Source organism: Trichechus manatus, unplaced genomic scaffold (assembly GCF_000243295.1).
Source record: "Trichechus manatus latirostris isolate Lorelei unplaced genomic scaffold, TriManLat1.0 scaffold00084, whole genome shotgun sequence".
Taxonomy (NCBI): Eukaryota; Metazoa; Chordata; class Mammalia; order Sirenia; family Trichechidae; genus Trichechus; species Trichechus manatus.
This window is the reverse complement of record NW_004444020.1, coordinates 10,601,462-10,623,821: the sequence shown is the minus strand read 5'-3', so window position 1 is coordinate 10,623,821 and position 22,360 is coordinate 10,601,462. Positions and strand designations below refer to the sequence as shown.

Below are 22,360 nucleotides of genomic sequence, written 5' to 3'. Positions count from 1 at the left end.
GGAGAAAGATGTGGCAGTCTGCTTCCATAAAGATTACAGCCTTGGAAACCCCATGGGGCAGTTCTACTCTGTCCTATAGGGTCGCTATGAGTTGGAATCAATTCGATGGCAGTGGGTCTGGTTTTGCTGGGTTAAGAAATTATTAAGCATTTAGGCATCAATTCTGTTACCTTGGACAAGTCACTATTGCTCTGTACCTTAGTTTACTCATCTGTAAAATATGATAAGAATACTCATGTTTCATAAAGTTGTTATGAAGATCAAAAGAGACATAAAAGTGTTTCGTAAGGTAGATTTTAAAACAACAACAAAAAAACAAACCAGCTGCCATTGCGTTGACTCCAACTCATGGTGACCCCATGTGTGTCAGAGTAGAACTGTGCTCCATAGGGTGTTGAAAGGCTGATTTTTCATAAGTAGATTGCCAGGCCTTTCTTCCAAGGCACCTCTGGGTGGATTCCAACCACCAATCAAAAAGTTAGCAGCTGTGTGCTTACCTATTTGCTCAAGCAACGACTCCTATAAAGTACACTGTTGTTAATTACCACTGAGCCAATTCTGACTCATTGTGACCCTACGTGCAGAGTAGAACTGTTGCATGGAGTTTTCAAGGCTGTGATCTTTCGGAAGCCGATCACGAGGCCTGTCTTCCAAGGCACCTCTGTGTGGGTTCGAACTGTCAATCTTTTGGGTAGTAGTGAAATGTTTAACCACTGCACCACCCAGGTACTCTAAAGTAGATAGCCCTATACGATATGTTCATGATGAGGAAAATTTGTTTTCCCAAAACTAGCTAAGTCAAATTTCAACACTTGTTTACCTTTTCTTAACAATATAAAGGAGAACTGAGGCACACAGTGGCCAAGCAACTTGCTTACAGTAGAACCCGAAAGCTGAATAGTGAGTCTTCTAGTTCGTAGGTCATTAGAATACCAGGCCAAAATAGCAAGACATTTTAAAAAGAAAATTCCAGACATTTAAAATACAGATAGTCCCCAGGTTACAAACAAGATCCATTCCTAAATTGTGTCTTTAAGTCGAATATGTAGGTTAAGTTGAACAGGTGCATACAGTTCTTATTTAGCCTTACTTTGAAGCCTTTTCAATGATTGAAAAGCTGCACGTGCAGCAAGTGAAGGTGACTGTAATGAAGAATTTGTTGTGAGCAGGGGTTCAGTCGCTTCAAAGTGAGGGCAAATTTACATAACACTAAAGGGCAAGTAGTTGTTGTCTGTAACTGGGGGACTGCCTGTAATACATTCTTTAGTTCTATCTTTGATAATAGCTCTATTCTCTTTGTAAATGATAATATATATAAAAAGGTGAAATGTACCATTAAAGCCCAAATTCCATTCACTCGTAAAGCGGGATTTTCACTCTGGGTTAATCCACAAAGTAGCTCTACGGCTCCTGATTCTAAAATCGGCTGTGATTGGAAAAGAAAAGAAAACAGCTTTAAAGTCAGGTTTGTGAATTAAATGTGTATAGACCCCAGGACTATGCCTATGATTTCTTCCCCACTCTTCCCCACTCCAAGCTTCTTTCACAAAGCAAGGAATGAGGTGGTCAAAAAAATGACCCCGAAAAGGGCAAGGACAATTATTCTCTCACAAAATTCCAAAACAAAACTAACAATCTCTGTCATTTCCTTCTCCTTTGTAGTCCTGGAGGACTTGGGACATAACTCACATCTAAGAGACATCCTAATTATCTGTACATTTCACATATACCCTTATGATCCCATTATCTACCATCTCACTCTCCCCACCCTCTGAGACTCTGTCACTTCCTGTCCTGTGTATACATGTATCCTGTGTATTGTTCACAGGCGTGACTACGAAGCAATGTGGCTGGTTTAGGAAAGAAATGTAATGGAGCTTAGATATCCAAACTATCCTCCTTCCAAGTTATCATCTTGTTAATCTTATTCCAAACATGCTGCAGATTTCATCTTTTAGAACTACTTTCACATAAGCAAAACAGTCTTGTACTTTTATGGTCACACCACATTTTACACCTGAAACACATGCTTTAGCCTCAACTCTTTATCTATGATACTTGGCTGAGAATGAGTTTTGGCAATATCCAAACAAAATCAAACTTTAGAGGACTAAGATTTATCATTACTGAGGAAAGCTTAAAAGCTATCCCTCAAGAGGGTTTTAGAGCTGTGTTAAGCAATTCAGACCTACAAACCTAGGAAAAAAAGGGCAGTGCCTTTTAAGATGACATTTCCAAAGGGGGCTACACATTCCTCCACTTGTACAAACTGTAGTATTTTTTCCCCTAAATTTTATTTATTTTGTTGTTGACAATATACACAGCAAAACATACACCAATTCAACAGTTTCTACATGTACAATTTAGTGACACTGATTACACTGAGTTGTACAACCACTCTTACCCTCCTTTTCTGAGTTGTTCTTCCCTCATTAACATAAACTCACTCTCCCCTAAGGTTCCTATCTAATCTTTCAAGTTACTATTGTCAATTTGATCCAATATAGATAGACCTTAAAAGAGCATAATGTGCAAGGCAGACTTTTTTTTCCTAGTTAAGCTAATCTATAAACCAAACCAAACCCATTTCCATCAATTCCAACTCACAGAGACCCAATAGGACAGAGCAGAACTGCCCCATAGGGTTTCCAAGGAGCGGCTGGTGGATTCAAACTGTCAACCATAGCTCTTAACCTCTGTGCCAACAGGGCTCTTACAGTTCTGTTTTAAGATGACTTCAGGGGATATTTTTGGTTTAAGGTTTAAAGATTATGTCAGGGCAATAATTTCAGGGGTTCATGTCCCTTCATGGCCTTAGGAAGTCCATGAGAATTTTAAATTCTGTTCTGCATTTTCTCCCTTTTGATTAGGCTTCTTCTGTGGAATATTTGATCAAAATGTTCAGTAATGGTAGCCAGGCATCATCCAGTTCTTCTGGTCTAATGGGAAACAAATTGTGGTTTTTTTTTTTTCAAATTTATTTTGGAATAATTTCAAGCATATAGAAAAGTTGCAAGAATAATACAAGGTACTCCCACATATCCTTTTCCCAGAATCACTAATTTTTAACATTTTGCTATACTGCCTTTATCACCTTTTGCTCAATACAGAACATGCATGTCTACATTATCTTTTCTGAACCATTGAAAGTAGACTGCCTACATCATTCTCCTCTATCCTTACTATTCAATGTATATTTCCTAAGAACAAGGACATTGTCTTAGATAACCACAGTGCAGTTACCAAATTCAGAAAAGTTAACATTAAAACAATACTTTTATCCAATCTACAGTCCATATTCCAATTTTGTCAGCTGGGCCAATAATGTTCTTATAGCATTTCTCCTGCTTCCAGTTCAGGGTCCAGTTAATTTATTTTTAGTATAAAACCAGTGCTGTCATTGTACAGTTGTCCCTCGTGTGGATTCCTGTGCCTGCATTTATTCACCTTGTTTCCTAACCAGATTCTGAACATTCTGAAGGGAAATCTGAAACAACTTGTGAGTTACCCAGAAACCTCTTTAGGATGATTAATGGTGTTGCACTGGCTGCAGCCAGATCATCATTGGGTCAAGACCCCACTGCCAGGCAGAGAGAACAGATGGAAGCTCCAACATCCTATCTCGCCACCTTCTTCCTTTGGTCACTACCATTCTCTCCCCTCTTGTTCCAAGATTTTTGCTTGTTGAATAACTGTCCTTGAACCTCTACCTGTTAATTCTGCCTTGCTAATTACCAACCAGAAGTCTTCAGGTATTATAATGCAGAAAATAAACAAAAATGGGATTACTCAATGCATAATAAAGTGTCTAAACCTCAGTTCACAAATGGGCAAATAGGAAGTATCATAACATGACAAAACTGACTGTATAAGGTTTCCCCCCTTCCTTTAAGTTTATTTTAGTTTTCCCTAGTTAAAAAGTAATATATTTTCAAATAATTTATAAAACGTAGAAAAGAAGGAAAAATATCCCCACACTTAATCCCTCCCCCAAACAACTACCATTAATATTAAATTATTTTCCATCACCAGTAGTTATATTCCTTGAAACAATTTATAATCCTGGTTTACATAATTCTTAATTTATTCTTTAGTAAATATAGTTTGAGAATAGTCTATTATTTGTATAATTTTTTTTGCCGTTTCAGGCTGTTTAGATTGGCTATAAACTGCAATATCTTTTAAATATGCTGAACATGCTAGGTAGAACAGAGGTAATGATAGCTATATTTAAAATATGAATAATTAATTTTTCTAAGAAAAAAGAAATCAAACAATTCAGAAGTTGTTTTTAAACCAAAACCACAGATTTCAATGCCACCTACTGTGAAAATTATCTGACTAAGCTCTGGCTGGACTGGACAAAGTCTAGGGCAAAATCAATACTAACCTCTTTGCTTGGAGAAAATTCAAGAAGCAGATTACATAGCATGGAAGATGCTACTACTAGGATTTCATCTGGTGCATTTTGTAAAACCTATGGAATTAAAAAAGGGATACTATTAATGGTTTGGAACCATGGAGGTGAGATCATAATAAATGAGAACAAAAAAAATGTATCTTTCTATCTGATTTCTCCTATTGGAGATGGTTAGGAAAGACCCACTTGACCTAGTACTTTAATTATGACTGACTAAGGCCCTCACGTCTGTTTTGCTGGAGAAGTTGCGGCCCCAATTCCAGATGGGCAGCTACTGCAGGAAAACAGAGAGAGACACAATCAGGGGTTGAGGGGGCGGGGGCATGCTCTAGGTGAAAAGTGGTCAAATCAGACCACTTATGAAATCACAGAATTGCCCCAGAACCTGAGACTTTCTGATGTGTCTCTAGAAGGGCTTGTTTGAACAGGAGAACAGATGGATCAAGCTACTGCATGGGGTGGGGGCAATATGGGGGACAGGTTCTCAGGGTTTGGAATCATACAGCTCTGGTTCCAACTCTGACTCTGTCACTCACTAGATGTGTGAACTTGGGCATATTTCTTAACCTCTCTGAGCCTTCATTTCTTCATCTGTGAACTGATGAAAATAAGACCTCCCTAATAAGACTATCTTTAGGGGTTATAAGTTATATGGTGAATACTAAGGGAAGCAGCATAGCACGGAGATTAAGAGCATAGACTATCTGGGCTCAAATTCCAGCTCAACCACTAAATAACCAAAAACCCAAACCTATTGCCGTCGAGTCAAATTCCGACTCACAGTCACCCTATAGGACAGAGTAAAACTGCTCCATAGGGTTTCCAAGGCTGTAAATCTTTACGGAAGCAGAATGCTACATCTTTCTCCTGCAGAGAGGCTGGTGGGTTAGAACCGCTACCCTTCAGTTAGCAGTTGAGTGCTTTAACTACTGTGCCGCTACGGCTCCTGGGATCAGATGAGGCTCAGGCTTATTATTCCAAAAGGAGTCCTAGGAGCTCTACTTATGCAAATTGGAAATGAATACTCACAAAAAACTGCAGAGTTAAATACATTATCTATTTTGAACAGCTACACTAATTCTGAAGTTCCCAAGTTAAAAACAGCAAGAATTACAAAGTGAAAACAACTCTTCTAAGATTGTTTTAGTTCTTCTGTGAATTGTTAGCTAGTTGATAAAGATCAAATTACTAAACTGTACATGCTGACCTCTGTGTCTGCCACAATCCCTTTAAGACCCTGTTCAACCTCCCTTCCTACATCTCTGCAGGTGTACTCCCTATCCATGCTTTAAGGCCATCCCATTCCAGAAGCCTCCTTAAAGTCCAGAAGTCATCCTAGCCTCCTCTGAGCTCTCAGTCACTCTTTGTAACCCCTTTGAGGACCCTTATTACTGTCCCGTACTATTCAAATTCTTTGTTTAGCCATGCCTATCTCCCTGCTTCTTTTAGTAGATTTAAAATTCTTGAGGCCTAATTCATCTTGGCCTGGTACAACGCAAGGTACCATACACAGTGGGTGCTCAATAAATGTTGTGGATTGAATAAGAGAAATAACCACTTTCCAAAATTATACTACTTAGAATCATTAATTGAGTGTCTACCAGCGTTTGAAAACTTACAAAAATTGCTTCAGTTGACATGATTCTTTTTAAAATGTTACTTATTGTTTATAAAGATTAATTTGCTTTTATGAAGTTTTATTTTCAAATCAGATAACATTTAAAGATAAACTAAAACTTCTTAGAAGCATTCACTGAGGACAGCATGAGATACAACATGAAAAATTCCGATGTCAATATTTGATAATGACCAATTTTAATTTCACCAAACAGAAACAAAAAATGATCACAAATAAAAATGTTAATTAAGACCAAATGACTACTTTCCTGTGGTTTGTTAACCAACAGTTAAAAACAAGGGAAAGTAAAAGGGGAAAAAAATCAATAGGTACGCCAGCAGCCTCTGAGCTATGAGGAACCTATGTATATCCTAGGTGACAATGATTACTTCCAATCTCTTAAGCCTACTTTAAATGTGCAACAAAGTCTTTGATAATAAGTATATCCACATGTACCAAGCACACAAAACCCTTCTAGATTATCCACCAGAACTTTTCCCATGGTAGAATTAGTTAGAAATCGTCTGAGCTGACTAATCAGAGAAAATGGCTCCTGATGAAATGGGAGTTATTTCTCAGGAAACAAGAGAGCATTTGAAAAAATCTTGACTGGACAGAATCAATAAATTAAAATCAAGCTGTTATAAAAAAGATGTAATTTAAGAACAAGAGAGAATAGCAAAATAGTAAAAGAAAACTGAAGAGAGCCTTGAAAAATCCAGGAGTGGTAAATCTGGCCCAAAGGGTTTTGGATAAGGGATTGTGGATTTGAAATGGCCTTCTGTTGCACATTCCCTGAGCAACTGTCTTCCCAGTGTGGAAAGGCAATGATGTTGCAGTCGGAGAGTGAGGAGATGGTTAAATCACTTTTCTTAGATTTGGGGCTCTTAATGGAGCTCAGGAAGCAAAAGGATAGCAGGGAATGACAAATATTCAGAAAAGCTGACATATGTCCAATACAGTGAAAGACAGTGAAACTTCAGAAGTCTGCCAATGTCTGGAGATGGGTCAAGTTGGATGCCATGCAAAAGGGAAGAAATGAAAGAAACTTGTACTCTCCTAGTAAGCCTCACAAGGCCATGTCTTGATTTTTTAGGCTAGAAATCTTGATGCCACCCTGACAGTTCCTGAATCACATACACCTAATCCTGTCATGCATCGCACCGAAGTATCTCCAGGGGTCACATTTTCCTTCCTAATCCACTACTACCACCTTACTCCAAGACCTTTAACACATAAATCGTGCACTCTCAGAGATTAACCTTCCTATGAGATGATAACTCTCAGTGTGTTAGTTCCTAGAAACCTATGGCATCAGTCTTCCACCTGATCTTTACCTGTCTGGTGCTATGTCTCACTATATCCCACCTCTCTAGTTATAAAAGCATCCTCACTGTGTCCTATGTATACCATACATCACGTTTCTGCTCATGTTCCTTTCCCTGGAATATCCTCCTGTTTTCCAAGCCTCCTCATATTCTTCCTGCCTGAAGGCTTCCCTGACTCCTTCTGCCACATTGGATGCCCCTACTCTAACCTGTCCCAGAAGAAGTACAGCCAGAATGCTCCTTAGAAGCAAGGATGGCGAGACTTTGTCTAACGTATACTGGCCATGTTACAAGGAGGGAGCAGTCCCTGGAGAAGGACATCATACATGGTAAAGAGGGTTAGCAAAAAAGAGGAAGACCCTCAACAAGATGGACTGACACAGTGGCTGCAACAATGGGTTCAAACACAGCAATGATTGTGAGGGTGGCGCAGGACTGGGCAATGTTTCCTTCTGTTATACACAGGATCGCTATGAGTCAGAACCTACTTGATAGCACCTAACAACAACACTCTAACCTGATGGAACACTGGTGGTTCAGCGGCAGAATTCTTGCCTTTCATGCAGGAGACCAAGGTTTGATTCCCAGCAACACACTTCATGCGCAGCCACCACACGTCTACTTGAATGTTGCTATGATACTAAACAGGTTTCAGTGGAGCTTCCAGACTTAGAGTGGGAAGAAAGCCCTGGTGATCTACTTCCAAAAATCAGCCAGTGAAAACCCTATGGATCACAATGGTCCAATCTACAACTGATTATGGGAATGGCACAGGACCAGGAGCATTTTGTTCCTTTGTGCACTGGGTCGCCATGAGTTGGAGGCTGACTCAATGGTCGCTAACAACAACAAGAACTCTCACCTTAAGCTTTAGGCTGAGGGCAAGAGCTCTGTAGTACAATATTTTTGGTAGTCTCACTGTGACTGAAGGCTTTGCTTAGCACATAGTAGGTACTCAAAACAAAACAAAAAGACAAAAACAGACAAAAAAAATCCTATTAACTAAATACAAGCTGTATGGTCACTTTAGGAAAAAAAAAAAAATAAAAAGGACCAAAGACCAAGTTAGCTTGTGGTTCTGTGTGATTTATCAGGTGGTAACACTATTAGCAGCAACCTGATGGATACTTTAAGTCCTAATTCAGATTGATTTGACCCAAACCTTTTTGAGGGGATAAGGAGGGCCCTAGAAAGAAGACCTAAGATGAATAAAACATATTTTGGAGCAGAGAAGCAGGAAGTAACTAAAATTAAACACAGTTGTCTCAAAAAATAACCAAACACTGCCAAAAGCCTAAGAACAACAGGTTATACTTATAAATGACTGATTCCTTCTTATTAATAACTAAAAAAATATAAAGAAGACTCTGTACGTAGTCTAAAATGTAATTATAAACACATGAGGGAGATGATAAACTAAAGCTTCACTCTATAAAAAGGAGACCGGGCATGTACTTTCCCCTCACACATAAGGTGCTGACTTCAGAAACACATTCTGTAGTTTGTACATGCTTAGAATATCAGATTTTAGGAGGAAAAATATTCAAAATGCTTTATACAAAAATTAGACACACTCCTAGATCCAGTGAGTGCTCTCAGCTATCGCAGCTCACTAAAGGCTCTGTGATTATAGGTGTTACTTGGCTGGCCTTTCTTCTTACCTTCATTAAAGGTTTCCATACAGCGTGATCCTGGAAGCTGGTTCGAAGCTGCTGCACGGATCTGGATAAACTGTGCAAACATCTACAAAGAAAAATCAAAATTAGCTTCACAAGAAGCTGATGCTTTTACTTTTGAAACACAAACTGCGTGGCAATTCACAATTACTAATATACACTTCAAGTATATCTACAGAGATTGTTAATTACTTAGAAACAATTTGTGGGCTTTTGAGGCTTAGGTTCTCTGTTAAATAATATTACACACTGTACAGATTTACCTGGGCATACTTTCAAGTAACATTTGGATTCTCAGCTTACTCATTGGAGGTCCAGAAAGAAAATGGGTTAAAGACATGGCACGGGATTTTTATTCAGACCATTTAAAGCTCATACCTGACAGCAGCTAACCGCACCTTGACACTAGACTCAGACAAGCCAGTCACAATTCGGTCCATCATATTTTCAGTCTCAATGATCTGGAGAAAAAGGTTAATGCTGCATAAATAACAACACGAAGATGACAGACTTCACTGCTTATAAATAAAAGTATGTTAACATCCACTAGAAGTTTAATGTTGTTTTTGAGAAGAGTTTTTACCTCTGAAACAATGATCTTGCAATGAGGGCAGATTGCTCATCAGAAAGGTAGGTCTACCCCACTAAGGACCTGCCAGGCTAAATGACAGGCATAGGGGGCAGGTTATGTTTGTTATTTTTAAAGACATTTAAAACAATAATTAAATGGCATAAATATTGCAGAGGTGTTACACAAATAGTCTTGAGGAAAAGTAAAAGGTATGGATGAACTCCCACTGGGCAGATTCCTTCCAGAGTGAGAGATTAGAAAAACCACAGTCCTCAATCAGCCTTCATGAAATGAAATCTGTGGGTTCTGAGAGAGCTACCCTGTGGCTACTTTCTTACAAAGCAAATTGAAACTAAGTTAAATATTTAGAAAAGGAACCCTTGCCATTTTGCAGGGCAGTACCAAGTCCTGCTACTTGTAATCACTATAATCATGAAGCTTTTCTTTCTAACTTAAAACAATATAGTCTACAATTTTCCTTCATCAAGCAGCCGATAGATACAAAATAGTATACAGAAGAGATTAAGTTTAACTTGTGTAGTCCTATGAAAAAACAGCATTTATGTATTAGTATAAAATGCTAATACAATCACACCACCAATATTAACAACCCAACTAATTTTTATTGAGCATTTCTATATGCCAGGCATTGTGCTAAGTGTGTTGTATGTATTATCTCAAATGTAATCCTCATCCTTTTTTAGGAATTATGGTTACTCCCAATCGACATATTGGGGAATCAAGGAGCCTAGATAATACACAGCTTGCCTGGGATCACAGAGCTGAGACTGCAACTCAGGCATCTGACTCCAGAGTCCATGTGCTTAGCCTTACTTGTAATCTGTCCCTGGTTAGAGAAGTAGCCCTGTGTGCATCAGGTAGTTCACATTATGGGGAAATCACTAATAGGAGTCATTACTCTCACCTGGGGTGTGTTAAGACCTAAAACCAAACCCACTGCCATTGAGTCGATTCCTACTCATGGTGACCCTACAGGACAGAGCAGAACTGCCCTACAGGGTTTCCAAGGAGCGGCTGGTGGATTTAAACTGCCGACCTTTTGGTTAGTAGCCAAGCTCTTAACCACTGTGCCACCAGGGTTCCAGGAAAAGACCCAGACTAACCAAAAAACCGAAGCCAATGCCATTGCGTCAATTCTGACTCATAGCGATCCTATATGACAAAGTTAGAACTGTCCCATATGGTTTCCAAGGCTGTAAATCCTTATGGAAGCAGACTGCCACATCTTTCTTTCACGGAGCAGCCTGACTTTTTGGTTCGCGGCCAAGCTCTTAACCACTGCGCCACCAGGGCTCCGGAAGAAGACCTAGACCAACCAAAAAACCAAACCCACTGCCGTCGAGTCAGTTCTGACTCACAGCAACCCAATAGGGCTTCCAAGGCTGCAAGTCTCTACAGAAGCAGACTGCCACATCTTTCTCCCACAGAGGTGCTCGTGGTTTCAAGACCTAGACCAATGGATCACAACTCTGGCTGCAGAGAAGACTCACCTGAGGAGCTTTTAAAAAAATCTTCACCCAGACTAATTAAATTTAGTGTGGGACCAGGCATGTGTATTTTTTGAGTTCCCCAGGTGAGCCCAGGGGCAGCCAAGGTTGAGGGTCACTGACCTAAAGTGGGAGGATTCAGAAGGCTGACCTCAGAACAGGAAAGGGCAGGGAATCTGAGAATGTTCAAGCAAAAGAATGTTTCTCTTTTGCTAAAGGAGAAAAATATATAGTTGAAATTAGCAGTGACTAGAGAGAAGAGCATAAACTATTAAAAACAGGGAACCACACTTTAGCTGTATGTTAGAACTGATAATTTTTATATAGTGCTTTGCATTTTCCAAACTGGTCAAAGAAGACTTAAATATTGATCTATTCCCAACCTTAGATCAAATTCAATCTCATTCTTCCCTTTACACATACCCGCTCTGTCCTCACTGTGCTCAAACCCCTAGACTCCTCCCTCTTCTGCCTACCTACACTTTCTGACCCTCTGTACCTTCTCCCCTAACCTGGATGTCCTGCTCCACACTCCACTTAGTAAACAGACTTCCTTTCCTCCAAGCCCCCCTGCCACTCACTATTCCCGCTCCAGATCTCAAACTGCTAATGTTGAGTTGAAAAATCACCAAACTGGTTGACTGGTCTCTCAATGTATGCTCTCCCACTTTTGCGGGGCTCTTCACTGCTACTTGACTAGCCTTGTACTCACCTCCAGGAAATTCCCAAATTCCCCACGGTGTCTACTTCAAATTCTTCCCACCTCCTTCACGCTCTCAGCCCCTCTGTGCCCACCTCATTTTTGCTGAGACATTGCTTCCTTCCTGGGAAACAAGTTGCTGCAAATTCCCTCTTCTCATTAAATGCCTCCAGACTTTCACTTCTTTTTCTTCACTCCTGTTACAATGAAGTTGTATACTTCAAGCTCAAGCCCTTCCACTCTGATCCAACAACTACCTCCCCATATCTCTTTCTTGCATCTCTACTCAGCCCCACCCACTGGATCCTTTCCCTCAGCCTGCCCCATCTTCAACCCCAATTTAAAAGACAAAAGTACCCAAACTTTAACCTTTTCAAGCTATAATCCTCTTTTCTCTTCATTCCTTAACTGGATATGTATCCCAAGGCTCTGTCCATAACTCACTCTATACTTTGACAATGTTGTGGCTTCAAAACCAGCTCAGTATAGATAATTCCTTAATCTATAAATTCTGTCCCAGAGCTCTTTCCTAATCTCTAGCTCCATATTTCCAACTGCCTAGTAAACACAAACTGGATGTTCAGTGGAACTTCTAACTCATTATGTCCCATACGGAGTTTATATTTTCCTGAAAAACCTGCTTTCTGTATGTCTGTCTGTCTCTCTCTGCTAGTAATGTTACCATTTTCCCAGCCACCCAGGCACTAAATTTGTGTTAATTCTGACTCCAACTCTTCCTCCCTGAACATCCAATCAAGTGCCTTTGCACTATACCTTATATTCATTCCATTACCATTCTTACTACTCCATTAAATAGAAAGTCTCAACAGACCCATAACAAATTAAGGGATCGAATCAGTAATCGAAACCCCCCCCCCCCAAAAAAAAAGTCCTGGACCAGATGGCTTCACTGGGGAATTCTACCAAACATTTAAAGAAGAATTGACACAAATACTGTTTAAACTCCTCCAAAAGATAGAGAAGGAAGGAATACTCCCTAATTCATTCTACAAAGCAAATATAACCCTGATACCCAAACCAGACAAAGACACAGCAAAAAAAGAAAACTGCAGGCCAATATCTCTTATAAATATAGATGCAAAAATCCTCAACAAAATACTAGTGAACAGAATCCAACAGCATATTAAGAGTCATACACCATGACCAAGTGGGATTTATTCCAGGAATGCAAGGATGGTTCAACATTAGAAAACCAATCAATGTAATACACCACATCAATAAAACAAAGGAAAAGAACAATATGATCGTCTCTATGGATGCAGAAAAAGCATTTGATAAAATCCAACACTTTTCTTGATGAAAACCTTAAAAGAGACTGGAATAGAAGGGAAATTCCTCAATATGATTAAGGGCATATATAGAAAGCCAATAGCCAACTTTATACTTAATGGAGAAAGACTGAGAGCTTTGCCCTTGAAATCAGGAACAAGACAAGGGTGCCCATTCTCACCACTTCTATTCAATATTATATTAGCAGTCCTAGTCAGAGCAATAAGAGAACAAAAAGAAATAAAAGGTATCCAGATTGGAAAAGAAGTAAAATTACCTCTAATGCGAACGATAAGATTCTATACACAGAAAATCCCGAAGAGCCCACAAGAAAACTTCTAGAGCTAATAGAGGAATTTGGCAAAGTTGCAGGGTACAAGGTCAACAAACAAAAATCAGCTAAGTTTCTATACACCAGCAATGAGAAATCTGAAAAGGCAATTAGCAAAACGATTCCATTTACAATAGCACTTAAGAGGATAAAATACCTAGAAATAAATCTAACCAGAGACGTAAAGGACTTTTACAATGAAAACTATAAAACACTGCTGAAAGAGATTAAAAAATACTTAAATAAATGGAAAAGTGTTCCATGTTCATGGACTGGAAGACTTAATATTACTAAGGTGTCAGTACTACCCAAGTGAGCTACAGATTCAGCACAAACCCGATCAAAATTTCAACAGCCTTCTTTACAGAAACAGAAAAACCAATCCTCAAAACTTTATATGAAAAGGCAAGAGGCCCCAAATAGTTAAAACAATGCTGAAAGAGAAGAACAAAGTAGGAGAACTCACACTTCTGATTTTAAAACATAGCAACTACAGTAATCAAAACAGCCTGGTACTAGTGTAACAATAGACACAGAGACAAATGGAATAGAATTGAGAGTTCAGAAATAAACCCACACATCTATGGTCAGCTAATTTTTGACAAAGGTACTCAATGGGGAAAGAAGAGTCTCTTCAATAAATGGTGCTGGGAAAACTGGATTCCCCCATGCAGAAAAATGAAACAGGATCCTTGCCTCATATCATATACAAAAACAAATTCAAAATGGATTAAGGACCTAAATGTGCAAACTAAAATCATAAAACTCTTAGAGGAACAAGCAAGGGCAATGCCATCAGGCCTAGCTTTCAATGATGGATTATCTAATAACAAAAGCACAAACTGCAAAAGACAAAATAAATAAATGGGACCTTATAAAAATTAAAAACTGTCATTCACCAAAGCACTTTACCAAAAAAGTGAAAAGACAAGCTACCAACTGGGCAAGTATCTTTGGAAAACATATATCTGAGAAGAATCTAATAACAAAAATATATATAAATCTTCAACAACAAAAAGACAAATAACCCAATCATAAAATGAGCAAAGGATCTGAACAGACATTTCACCAAAGAACACATTCAAACAGCCACCAAACACATGAAAAGATGCTCAGCGTCGGTAGCCATCAGAGAGATACAAATTAAAACCACAATGAGATACCATTACACCCCTACTAGGATGCCTAAGATTTAAAAAATATATAAATAAAATAAAGTAACAAATGTTGGTGAGGATGTGGGGAAATCGGAACCCTTATCCACTGCTTGTAGGAATGCGAAATGGTATAGCCACTGTGGAAAACAGTATGGCAGTTTCTAAAAAAACTAAAAATAGGACTACTATATGACCCAGCAATTCCACTCCTAGGTATATACCCAAAAGACTTGAAAACAGAGACTCAAAAAGAAACTTGTACATCAACGTTCATTACAGCACAATTCACAATAGCCAAAAGGTGGAAACAATCTAAATGACCATCAACAGATGAATGGACAAACAAAATGTGGTATATACATACAATGGACTACTACTCAGCCAGTAAGAGAAATGAAGTCTTAATACATGCTACAGTATGGATGGAGCCTGAAGACATTATGCTGAGTGAAATAAGCCAATCACAAAATGATAAATATTGTATGACCTCACTTACATAAAAAGACAAGAAAAGGCAAATGTATAGAGACCAAAGTTTATTAGTGTCTACCACGGGTAGGAGGAAGGGGGAAAAAAGGGGCTAACGGTGATGGAAAAATCGAGTTGATCAACGGTGTTGCACAGCCAATTACTGCAATTGCTGTCAATAAGCTGTATACTTGTAAAAAGCTGAATTGACAAAAGTTGTGTGATAAATATATTTACAACAACCACAAAAAAAAGAGTAGCTGCTGAGGCTGCTTATGTACATCCAAACACCTCAGGGGATTTGGTTCTTTGGTTTGGAGGGTTTAAGAGTCCTGGTTTCATGGGACATCCCAGTTAGTTGGCCTAATAAGGTATTTAGTGCTCCTGTTCTACCTCCTAGTTGGTTGCATAGTACTTGGAGTCTTAAGAGCTTGCAAGCGCCCATCCAAGGCACAATTGGTCTTTATTTACCTGGAGCAACAGAGGAAGAAGAGTCGGGAATAGGAGGAGGATATGGAATGTGTGGCTAATTGCCTCCATGAACAACTGCCTCCTTTGCCATGAGACCAGAACTAGATGGTACCTGGCTACCATTTGAACACTTTTACCAAAGATTCCATAGAAGAATCCTGATCAAAAGGGGGGAAATGTAGAACAGAATTTTAAATTCTAATGGAATCTAGACTTTCTGGAGCCATGGAAGCTGGATGAAACCCCTGAAACTATTGCCCTGAGATAATCTTTGAACTCTGAACCAAAAATATCCCCTGAAGTCTTCTTAAAACCAAAAAAATATTTTAGCTTAACTAGTAAAAAAAAGGCCTGCCTTGAGCATTATGCAATTTTAAGAACTATCTATATGGCATCAAAATGACAACAGCAACTCCAAACATTCGATGGGAACCTTAGGGGGGCAGTGAGTTTATGTTAATGAGGGAGGAACAACTCAGAAAAGGAGGGTAAGAGTGGTTGCACCACTTGAAGAATGTTATCAATGTCACTAAATTGGGAAATTATTTTTTCCTGGGAATCAACAGTAACAACTTGGAAGAAACACTTGTCCTGTATTGACTGTAGTTATATCATTAGAGAATAAGGTGGGGAGGAGAGGACACATGATACTCTCTGAGAAGAATTGAGAGATACTATTAGCACTGGTTCCAGGTGCTTGGGAAGCTTGGGCACAAACAAGACTTGAAAGATGCCTCTGGATAATGTCTACTGACCATATTCAACCAAAGATATAAATTTACTGAGGGGCAGGACAGGTGTACCAATCATGTAGGTATTTAATAAAGTATATCTCACTATTGCAATAGGTCACATATTCCTGAAATTGTCTAGCACCATGAAAAACCCTAATTCTATACTGGAGATGGGTCAGACAATTTTACAAGCTTAATATGGGTGCAAGCCCAGACTATGGCCCCTTCCAAAGCGAGGAGGAATGGTAATGAGAGAACGTCGGGAGAGGGGGTAGGATGGTGATCAGAAATGAGTGGGTAGCCAGCCTAGTAGATAAAGCAGTGGAACGGAATGTTATGGAGTAGATTTGCTGTATAATCCTGAGCAACTCACTTTGCCTCCCAGGGCTTTCAGTAAAATGAGGGGCTATAACAATGGCTATTTTACCTCCAATCCTTTGCAATCAGCAGGTGAACAAAAATTGTGTTAGTCTGTCTGGGCAAAATTATCAAGTTATTCAGAAGCAACATGGGACACAAGGTAGGTTAGAAAAGACTGGAGATACTGCAGATCTAATTAGATCAAAATAAGAGAAAAGGCAAGGAAGGGCAAACCGGACACAACTACTATTCGCATGCCTGCATTTATTTATTCAACAAATATTTGAGTGCCTACTGAGTGCAACGCATAATTTTTAAAATGTGAAGATACAATGGTGAGCAAGAGAGCACCTTGTTCCCACTAAATTTAGTGCTGAATAAGCAAGTAGAATCAACTGTGTAGTGAAGGTATGGCACTTGATTCCATGGCAGCACACAGCAACAGCACCTTAGGAATGACAGGGGCCACAAGTCTCAAGACATACAGAGTGAAATAAGTATGTACAAAGGGAAAACTATCCATTCTCAAGAATGGGAGTTTTACTATCTGTTGAGAAATGGCCATTAATGACCTTCCCAGAGAATATTCAGGTTCAGGCCGCAGGGTAGTTAACTATGTTGACGCAAAATCACTGTAACATTAGCACACAGCTTCATGTTTTCTTCTACATTTTCTGGGGGACTGTGGTGACTAATACTTTGGGGATGGAGGGCAGCTGGTAAACCCTTCCCCTAAGTAAGGCAGGACAGAAAACACTAGCACTATCTGGAACTAATGTTCCCTTCAGGCACAGGCTGACCCTTCTTAGGCCATGGTCTGTCAGACAGTCTTAGCAGGAGTCCTTGATTTGCAAGTGAACTTGTTATGGAGGGATGTCAGTAACCCTGCCAGGTTTCAGAAAGCATACTACTTGAGAGTCTGGTCCACGTTCTCCATCAAGGTATCAGTCTGGAGGCAAGAGGGTGAAAACGCAAAATTAAAATGTGAACAGAGGATTCGAATCCGAAAGGGTTGCTGATCATGAAAGAGCACCATGATCTAACCAAGGTTTTGCAGCTTTGAGGAAATTGAGATAATCTGTACAGGAATAAAATGGATATTATAGTGGATACACTAACCAAAATGAGGATAAAAATGTGATTAAAGAAGAGAAAGGTTTGGAATTGAATCCAGAGAAAGACTTCTTTGGATCAGCAGGGAAGGAGCTGGCAGTAGCTACTGCCACAGACGTTTGACCCAAATGAGGGTCTAATGGCACCAGATAGCTTTTTAGACCTGGAGCTGGAAAGCCAGGAGCAATAAAACATGTTCACCATGGTGCCTTTCAAGGACCCTAGGACCATGCTTCAAAGCCTTGATAATGATGGAAGGTGCAACCTCCTAGCATTAAGTCCTTCTTGGATATAAGAGTAATACCACGTGGAGCTGGAAGTTGTTTTGCCTCAGTGTGCTTATTAAAACTCCTCAACCACAACTAGCAAAAACTAGTGGAACACTGTTCCTGGCAGGAGGGATATTGGTGCTGGATGGAACCTTCAGAACAGAGGAGGCAATCTCTCTTTCTTTACTCTTCTATGAGCCTGGGCCGCAAATTTAACTACAGAGTTAGATCACGTTAAAAAAAAAAAAAAACGCTGCTTCTTAAAACGATCAAGTTTTAGGTCAATGAAACAAGTGTTGTGCAACTACCTGCTGGTATCTCTAGTCTTCAGGACTACATGCTTTTGCTAAGTTTTTGTCTCTGAGATTGCACCTCTTGCAGGGGTAGATGAGGATCTACCGGAACAAACCTGAAACCCCTGTCACTGGGACTGGAGACTCGCATGGCCTGTTGGGGAGAGGGTCAGTCAGCCAAGAAGGTCATGGGGAATATGCAGAACCCAGATAATCCTAAGGGAGAGGGTCACGGCACACACGGAAATGGTAACAAGATGAAGATGGCCTTGGGTTATAAGGCAATTGCCAAGTATTCCATGAGCCCTACTGGACCTATAACTTAGCTGTGAGGTCATGAACCATCTTTTCCTCAGAGGCTATGAAGGAGAAGAATCAGAAATACGGCCTTCAAAAAAGCAGACCCAACTATTCTTCCAGCATGACCAAGGCAAAGCATTCTCCAGATACTAGAAACTTCAGCTTGGGCTTATGACAGGGTCCTTTCAACTGGGTTGAAACCAGGTGTATGTATAAATCAGAGGATGCAGAACCTGAAACCAGGCAGATTCTTAGTGGTGTCACCAAATTTCACAGACAATTCAGGGTAGGTGGGCTTGGGGTCAGGGAATGGGTAGCAAAGGGGTGTTCACTTAACATCAATCATTTATGCTAATGTGTACAACAAATGGCCAAATACAACTTATTTTCTAATGGGCTTTTGTGAAACGTACCCAGAGAGAGTTCTAATAGATTATGGGTGATAACAAGATAGAACTAGTAAAAAAGGGTAAACATCTGGAATCCAACCAAATTTGTAAGTCAGAAGAAGCAGCCACCTAAGATCTAAGCAAATAAGGTGTAAAATCCAGAAAGTCTAGTTAAAGCAGCAGGGACTAAGCAGCCAAGCTGGGTGCCGCACGGGAAGGTCAGGAAGAAACAGCAGGCCTGACAAGGAAAAACGGTCTACAATAGAGATTGATGCTGTTAGGTGTGGATGGCAACACTTCAGTCTCATAAGTGTCAATGTAGATGAGCCCCATGGCACATACTGAGTCTTTTCTACCAGGAGTCATTTAATTAAGGGCCCAGACTCTCATCTGTTTTTTTAGGAGCTAAGCACTATGCACACAAGGTCTGATGTCAGTGCAGTCAAGAGACTGATCTTGGAAATGGGGTAGGGGCTGGGGAGGAAAGAGAGCAGTTAAGAGGTAAGAAGGTAGACCCTAGAGTGAGATAAGCATGTACAACCAGCTTATCTGGGTGGACTGAGTAGAATCAGCAGGGACTTGGAGAAAAATCTAGTTTCAAAAATGAAAAACCAAACTCTTCCTAGGTTTTAGGAAGGGACCATAATGATTTTGTCACAAAATACTTAACTAAAGGACATGATGTCATGTATATCATGAAATGCTTGATTACCTAGTATTTATGAGTATATCCATATATCATTTCCGTTTTATTAAAACAAACAACAACCAAAACACAAAACAAAACAAAAAATAGCACACGGTCTTCCATGAATCAGGTAAGGGCAGTTGCAGGGCTTGCTCCCAAACATGTTCATTTTGGAAACCAATTCTCTTGCTGCATTCTTCTGCATGGCTTAAAGGCAACAAACTATCTGAAAGAACTAAACACATTAATGGCTGTTAATCTGGGGGTTGAATAATGTTAAAATCAGAAAGGAGTGTCAGAAATTGTCTCATCCAACTTCAGTTAATCAATGAGGTCTTTGAAGTTCAGAGAGATTAAGTCACTGGCCCAAGTTCTCTAGGCAAACTGGAGCAGAGCTGGGGTTCCCCCCCCTCCATTTTCTTACTTCCAGTGTGGGGTCCTGTCCACTCACTGTACTGTAAGAATGAGATATTTGCTTAGCCTTAATAACTAAATTGAGATCTGACTTTGAAAACTGGGGAAAAAGAGAAGAACTTTAAAAAAAAGTCATCAGTGCTGTGGGAACCAGACTATATATACCTAGGCCAAAAAAGATTAGTATACTATATATTAGCCAACAGAAGTGACCATTAATAAACTGAACTGACCGGAGGGGGGTGGGGGCGGGGGGCAGCAGAGGGGCCTCACAGGGCCTCCAAAAGAGAAAATGACAAATCAATTGATTTAGCTTTGGTTGGGAACCACAGATGTCAAAGGGGAGAGAGCATAAGCCAAGAAAAAACTGGGCTGATAGCACAAGAATGAGCTCCATTGACTTTTAAACTTAATTCCCTTACAATCTGATCTCCATTCTAGAATCTGGACCTAACTTCAGCAGATACTAACTAAATGGAATAAACATTCCACTGTTCTCAAGCCACAGCTCCCTCTGTTCTGGATGAGAACTGTAGATTTTCTCAGCCACAGCCTATTCAATGCAGTATCTCTGCCACTGTTCCCAATATAAAATCTTCTGACATTTTCTGCTAGCAAATATTTTCTAAGTAAAGGGCAGTTTTTTACCAAAGGCTCTTTTTGTCTAAAAGATACAGCTTCTCTTAGACTGCTGTGTGCTGCTGAGTTGATTCCAACTCACAGCGACCCTATAGGACCGAGAAAAATTACCCCCTAGGATTTCCTGGGCTGAAATCTTTATGGGAGCAGATCACCAGGTCTTTTCTCTCGAGTGGAGTGGATGATGGGTTCAAACCACCAACGTTCTGGTTAGCAGCTGAGCACTTAACCACTGTGCCGACAGGGCTCCTTCTAGAACAGATTACTGATCAATAAACATTTTATAAAATATCACTTCATTTTAGGGATGGAGGACAAGAGCAGGGTTCTTATGGTGGATCCACTCTTAAACTTACATACTTCATTCTTGCATCTAAGTTTCTGGAAGACTTTTAATACCTTAAGCGATGTTTTGTAATTTCTACCTCAATACCTTTTTATTTTCTAGACAGCTGGGAAATTTTTGCTCATGTTAAATGTTTAGAAGAAACATCCAATGGAAGTTCTAAATATATCTATACTTTGGGAAATAGAAAGTGGGAGAAGCTCTCTCGGTCTGACTTTTTACCCTAAAACCAAAAGTACAGACAAAAGTATAGATCAACACTTCCTCTATCAAAAAATATTTCTCTACATATGAGTTTAATTTTTAAAGTTCAATCGTTAACTTAATGGCAGAACAAAACATAAACAGCCATTGAATTATACTTTGATTTGAATATGTAAATAAAGCCATTATAAATTACTATTTAAACAACAGAACTATAACCTTCCCCTCATCTCCTACAGTTTTCCACCCAAGAATGTGAATGATGCACTGCCCAGGAATTGTGCAACACAATGGCCTTGCCCAGCCCCTATCCCTGTATACATAGCCATGCACTTGTCTTTATTACTCTACTCACTAGCTGGCTGAATCTTAAGGTCCAGACATACACAATTTCCTCAATAAATACAAGTGGAACATTTATTATATGCTAGGTACTGCTTTTATGGAGTTTATATTCTAGTGACCAATACTGTAATTTGACATGAGAGCAAGTACTTAAAGAAGATCCAAGAATTTAAAAATGTTGCTTCAAGTTTAAATTTATTCCGTAAGGAAGCTATCTACAAAATAAATTTAGAAATAGTACCTCTAAGACATCATTAACTCTGGATGCTTCCTCTCTAGAATAATGGACAATGTGATCATATGTAGACAGTGCCCTTAGAAAAATATTTTCATCTGATACGCAGAAGAGACAAAAATACGGGGATCCCTCATTCTGTGGGTCAGAACTTCTAAAACAACTGATTTTAATATTATGGAAGAAGGTGAGAAAGCTTTCAAATAAGCTTCTTTAAAAGAAAGGGGCATGTCCAAACTTATTCATAATAGACTATTTCAATTATAGTCATATCTTAATCATATTTGGTGTATCAATCATGACAAAACTGGCTTTTAATGCAGACAAGACTTTTTATACACATATGTGGCTCTGAAATTATCACACAGTAGTTTAATGTCTCATCTCCCTTTAAATTTCAGGCAGCCACAAAGTGGACCAGTCTTCTGCTTTATTCCTGGGCACACAGGAAGTACATCATAAATGTCAGATGAATGAATGGACAAATAAACAC

The 22,360-nt window shown here is 39.5% G+C and overlaps 1 protein-coding gene across 6 annotated transcripts in view; it reads right to left on the bottom strand.

The window, feature by feature from the left end:
- The window catches only part of ARMC8 (armadillo repeat containing 8), a 143,685-nt gene that overhangs the window by 29,006 nt on the left and 92,319 nt on the right, over positions 1 to 22,360 (bottom strand). For all 6 annotated transcript variants that reach the window (XR_002824863.1, XM_004381437.2, XM_023735997.1 and 3 more), the window contains 4 exons: positions 9,421 to 9,503; positions 9,028 to 9,109; positions 4,391 to 4,477; positions 1,334 to 1,426 (listed from right to left, as the gene is read on the bottom strand). Coding sequence is in view for 5 of the 6 variants with exons in the window: in XM_004381437.2 (XP_004381494.2) it covers positions 1,334 to 1,426; positions 4,391 to 4,477; positions 9,028 to 9,109; positions 9,421 to 9,503 (345 nt within the window). In the remaining variant the exon portion in view is untranslated. The remainder of the gene's footprint in view (positions 1 to 1,333; positions 1,427 to 4,390; positions 4,478 to 9,027; positions 9,110 to 9,420; positions 9,504 to 22,360) is intronic.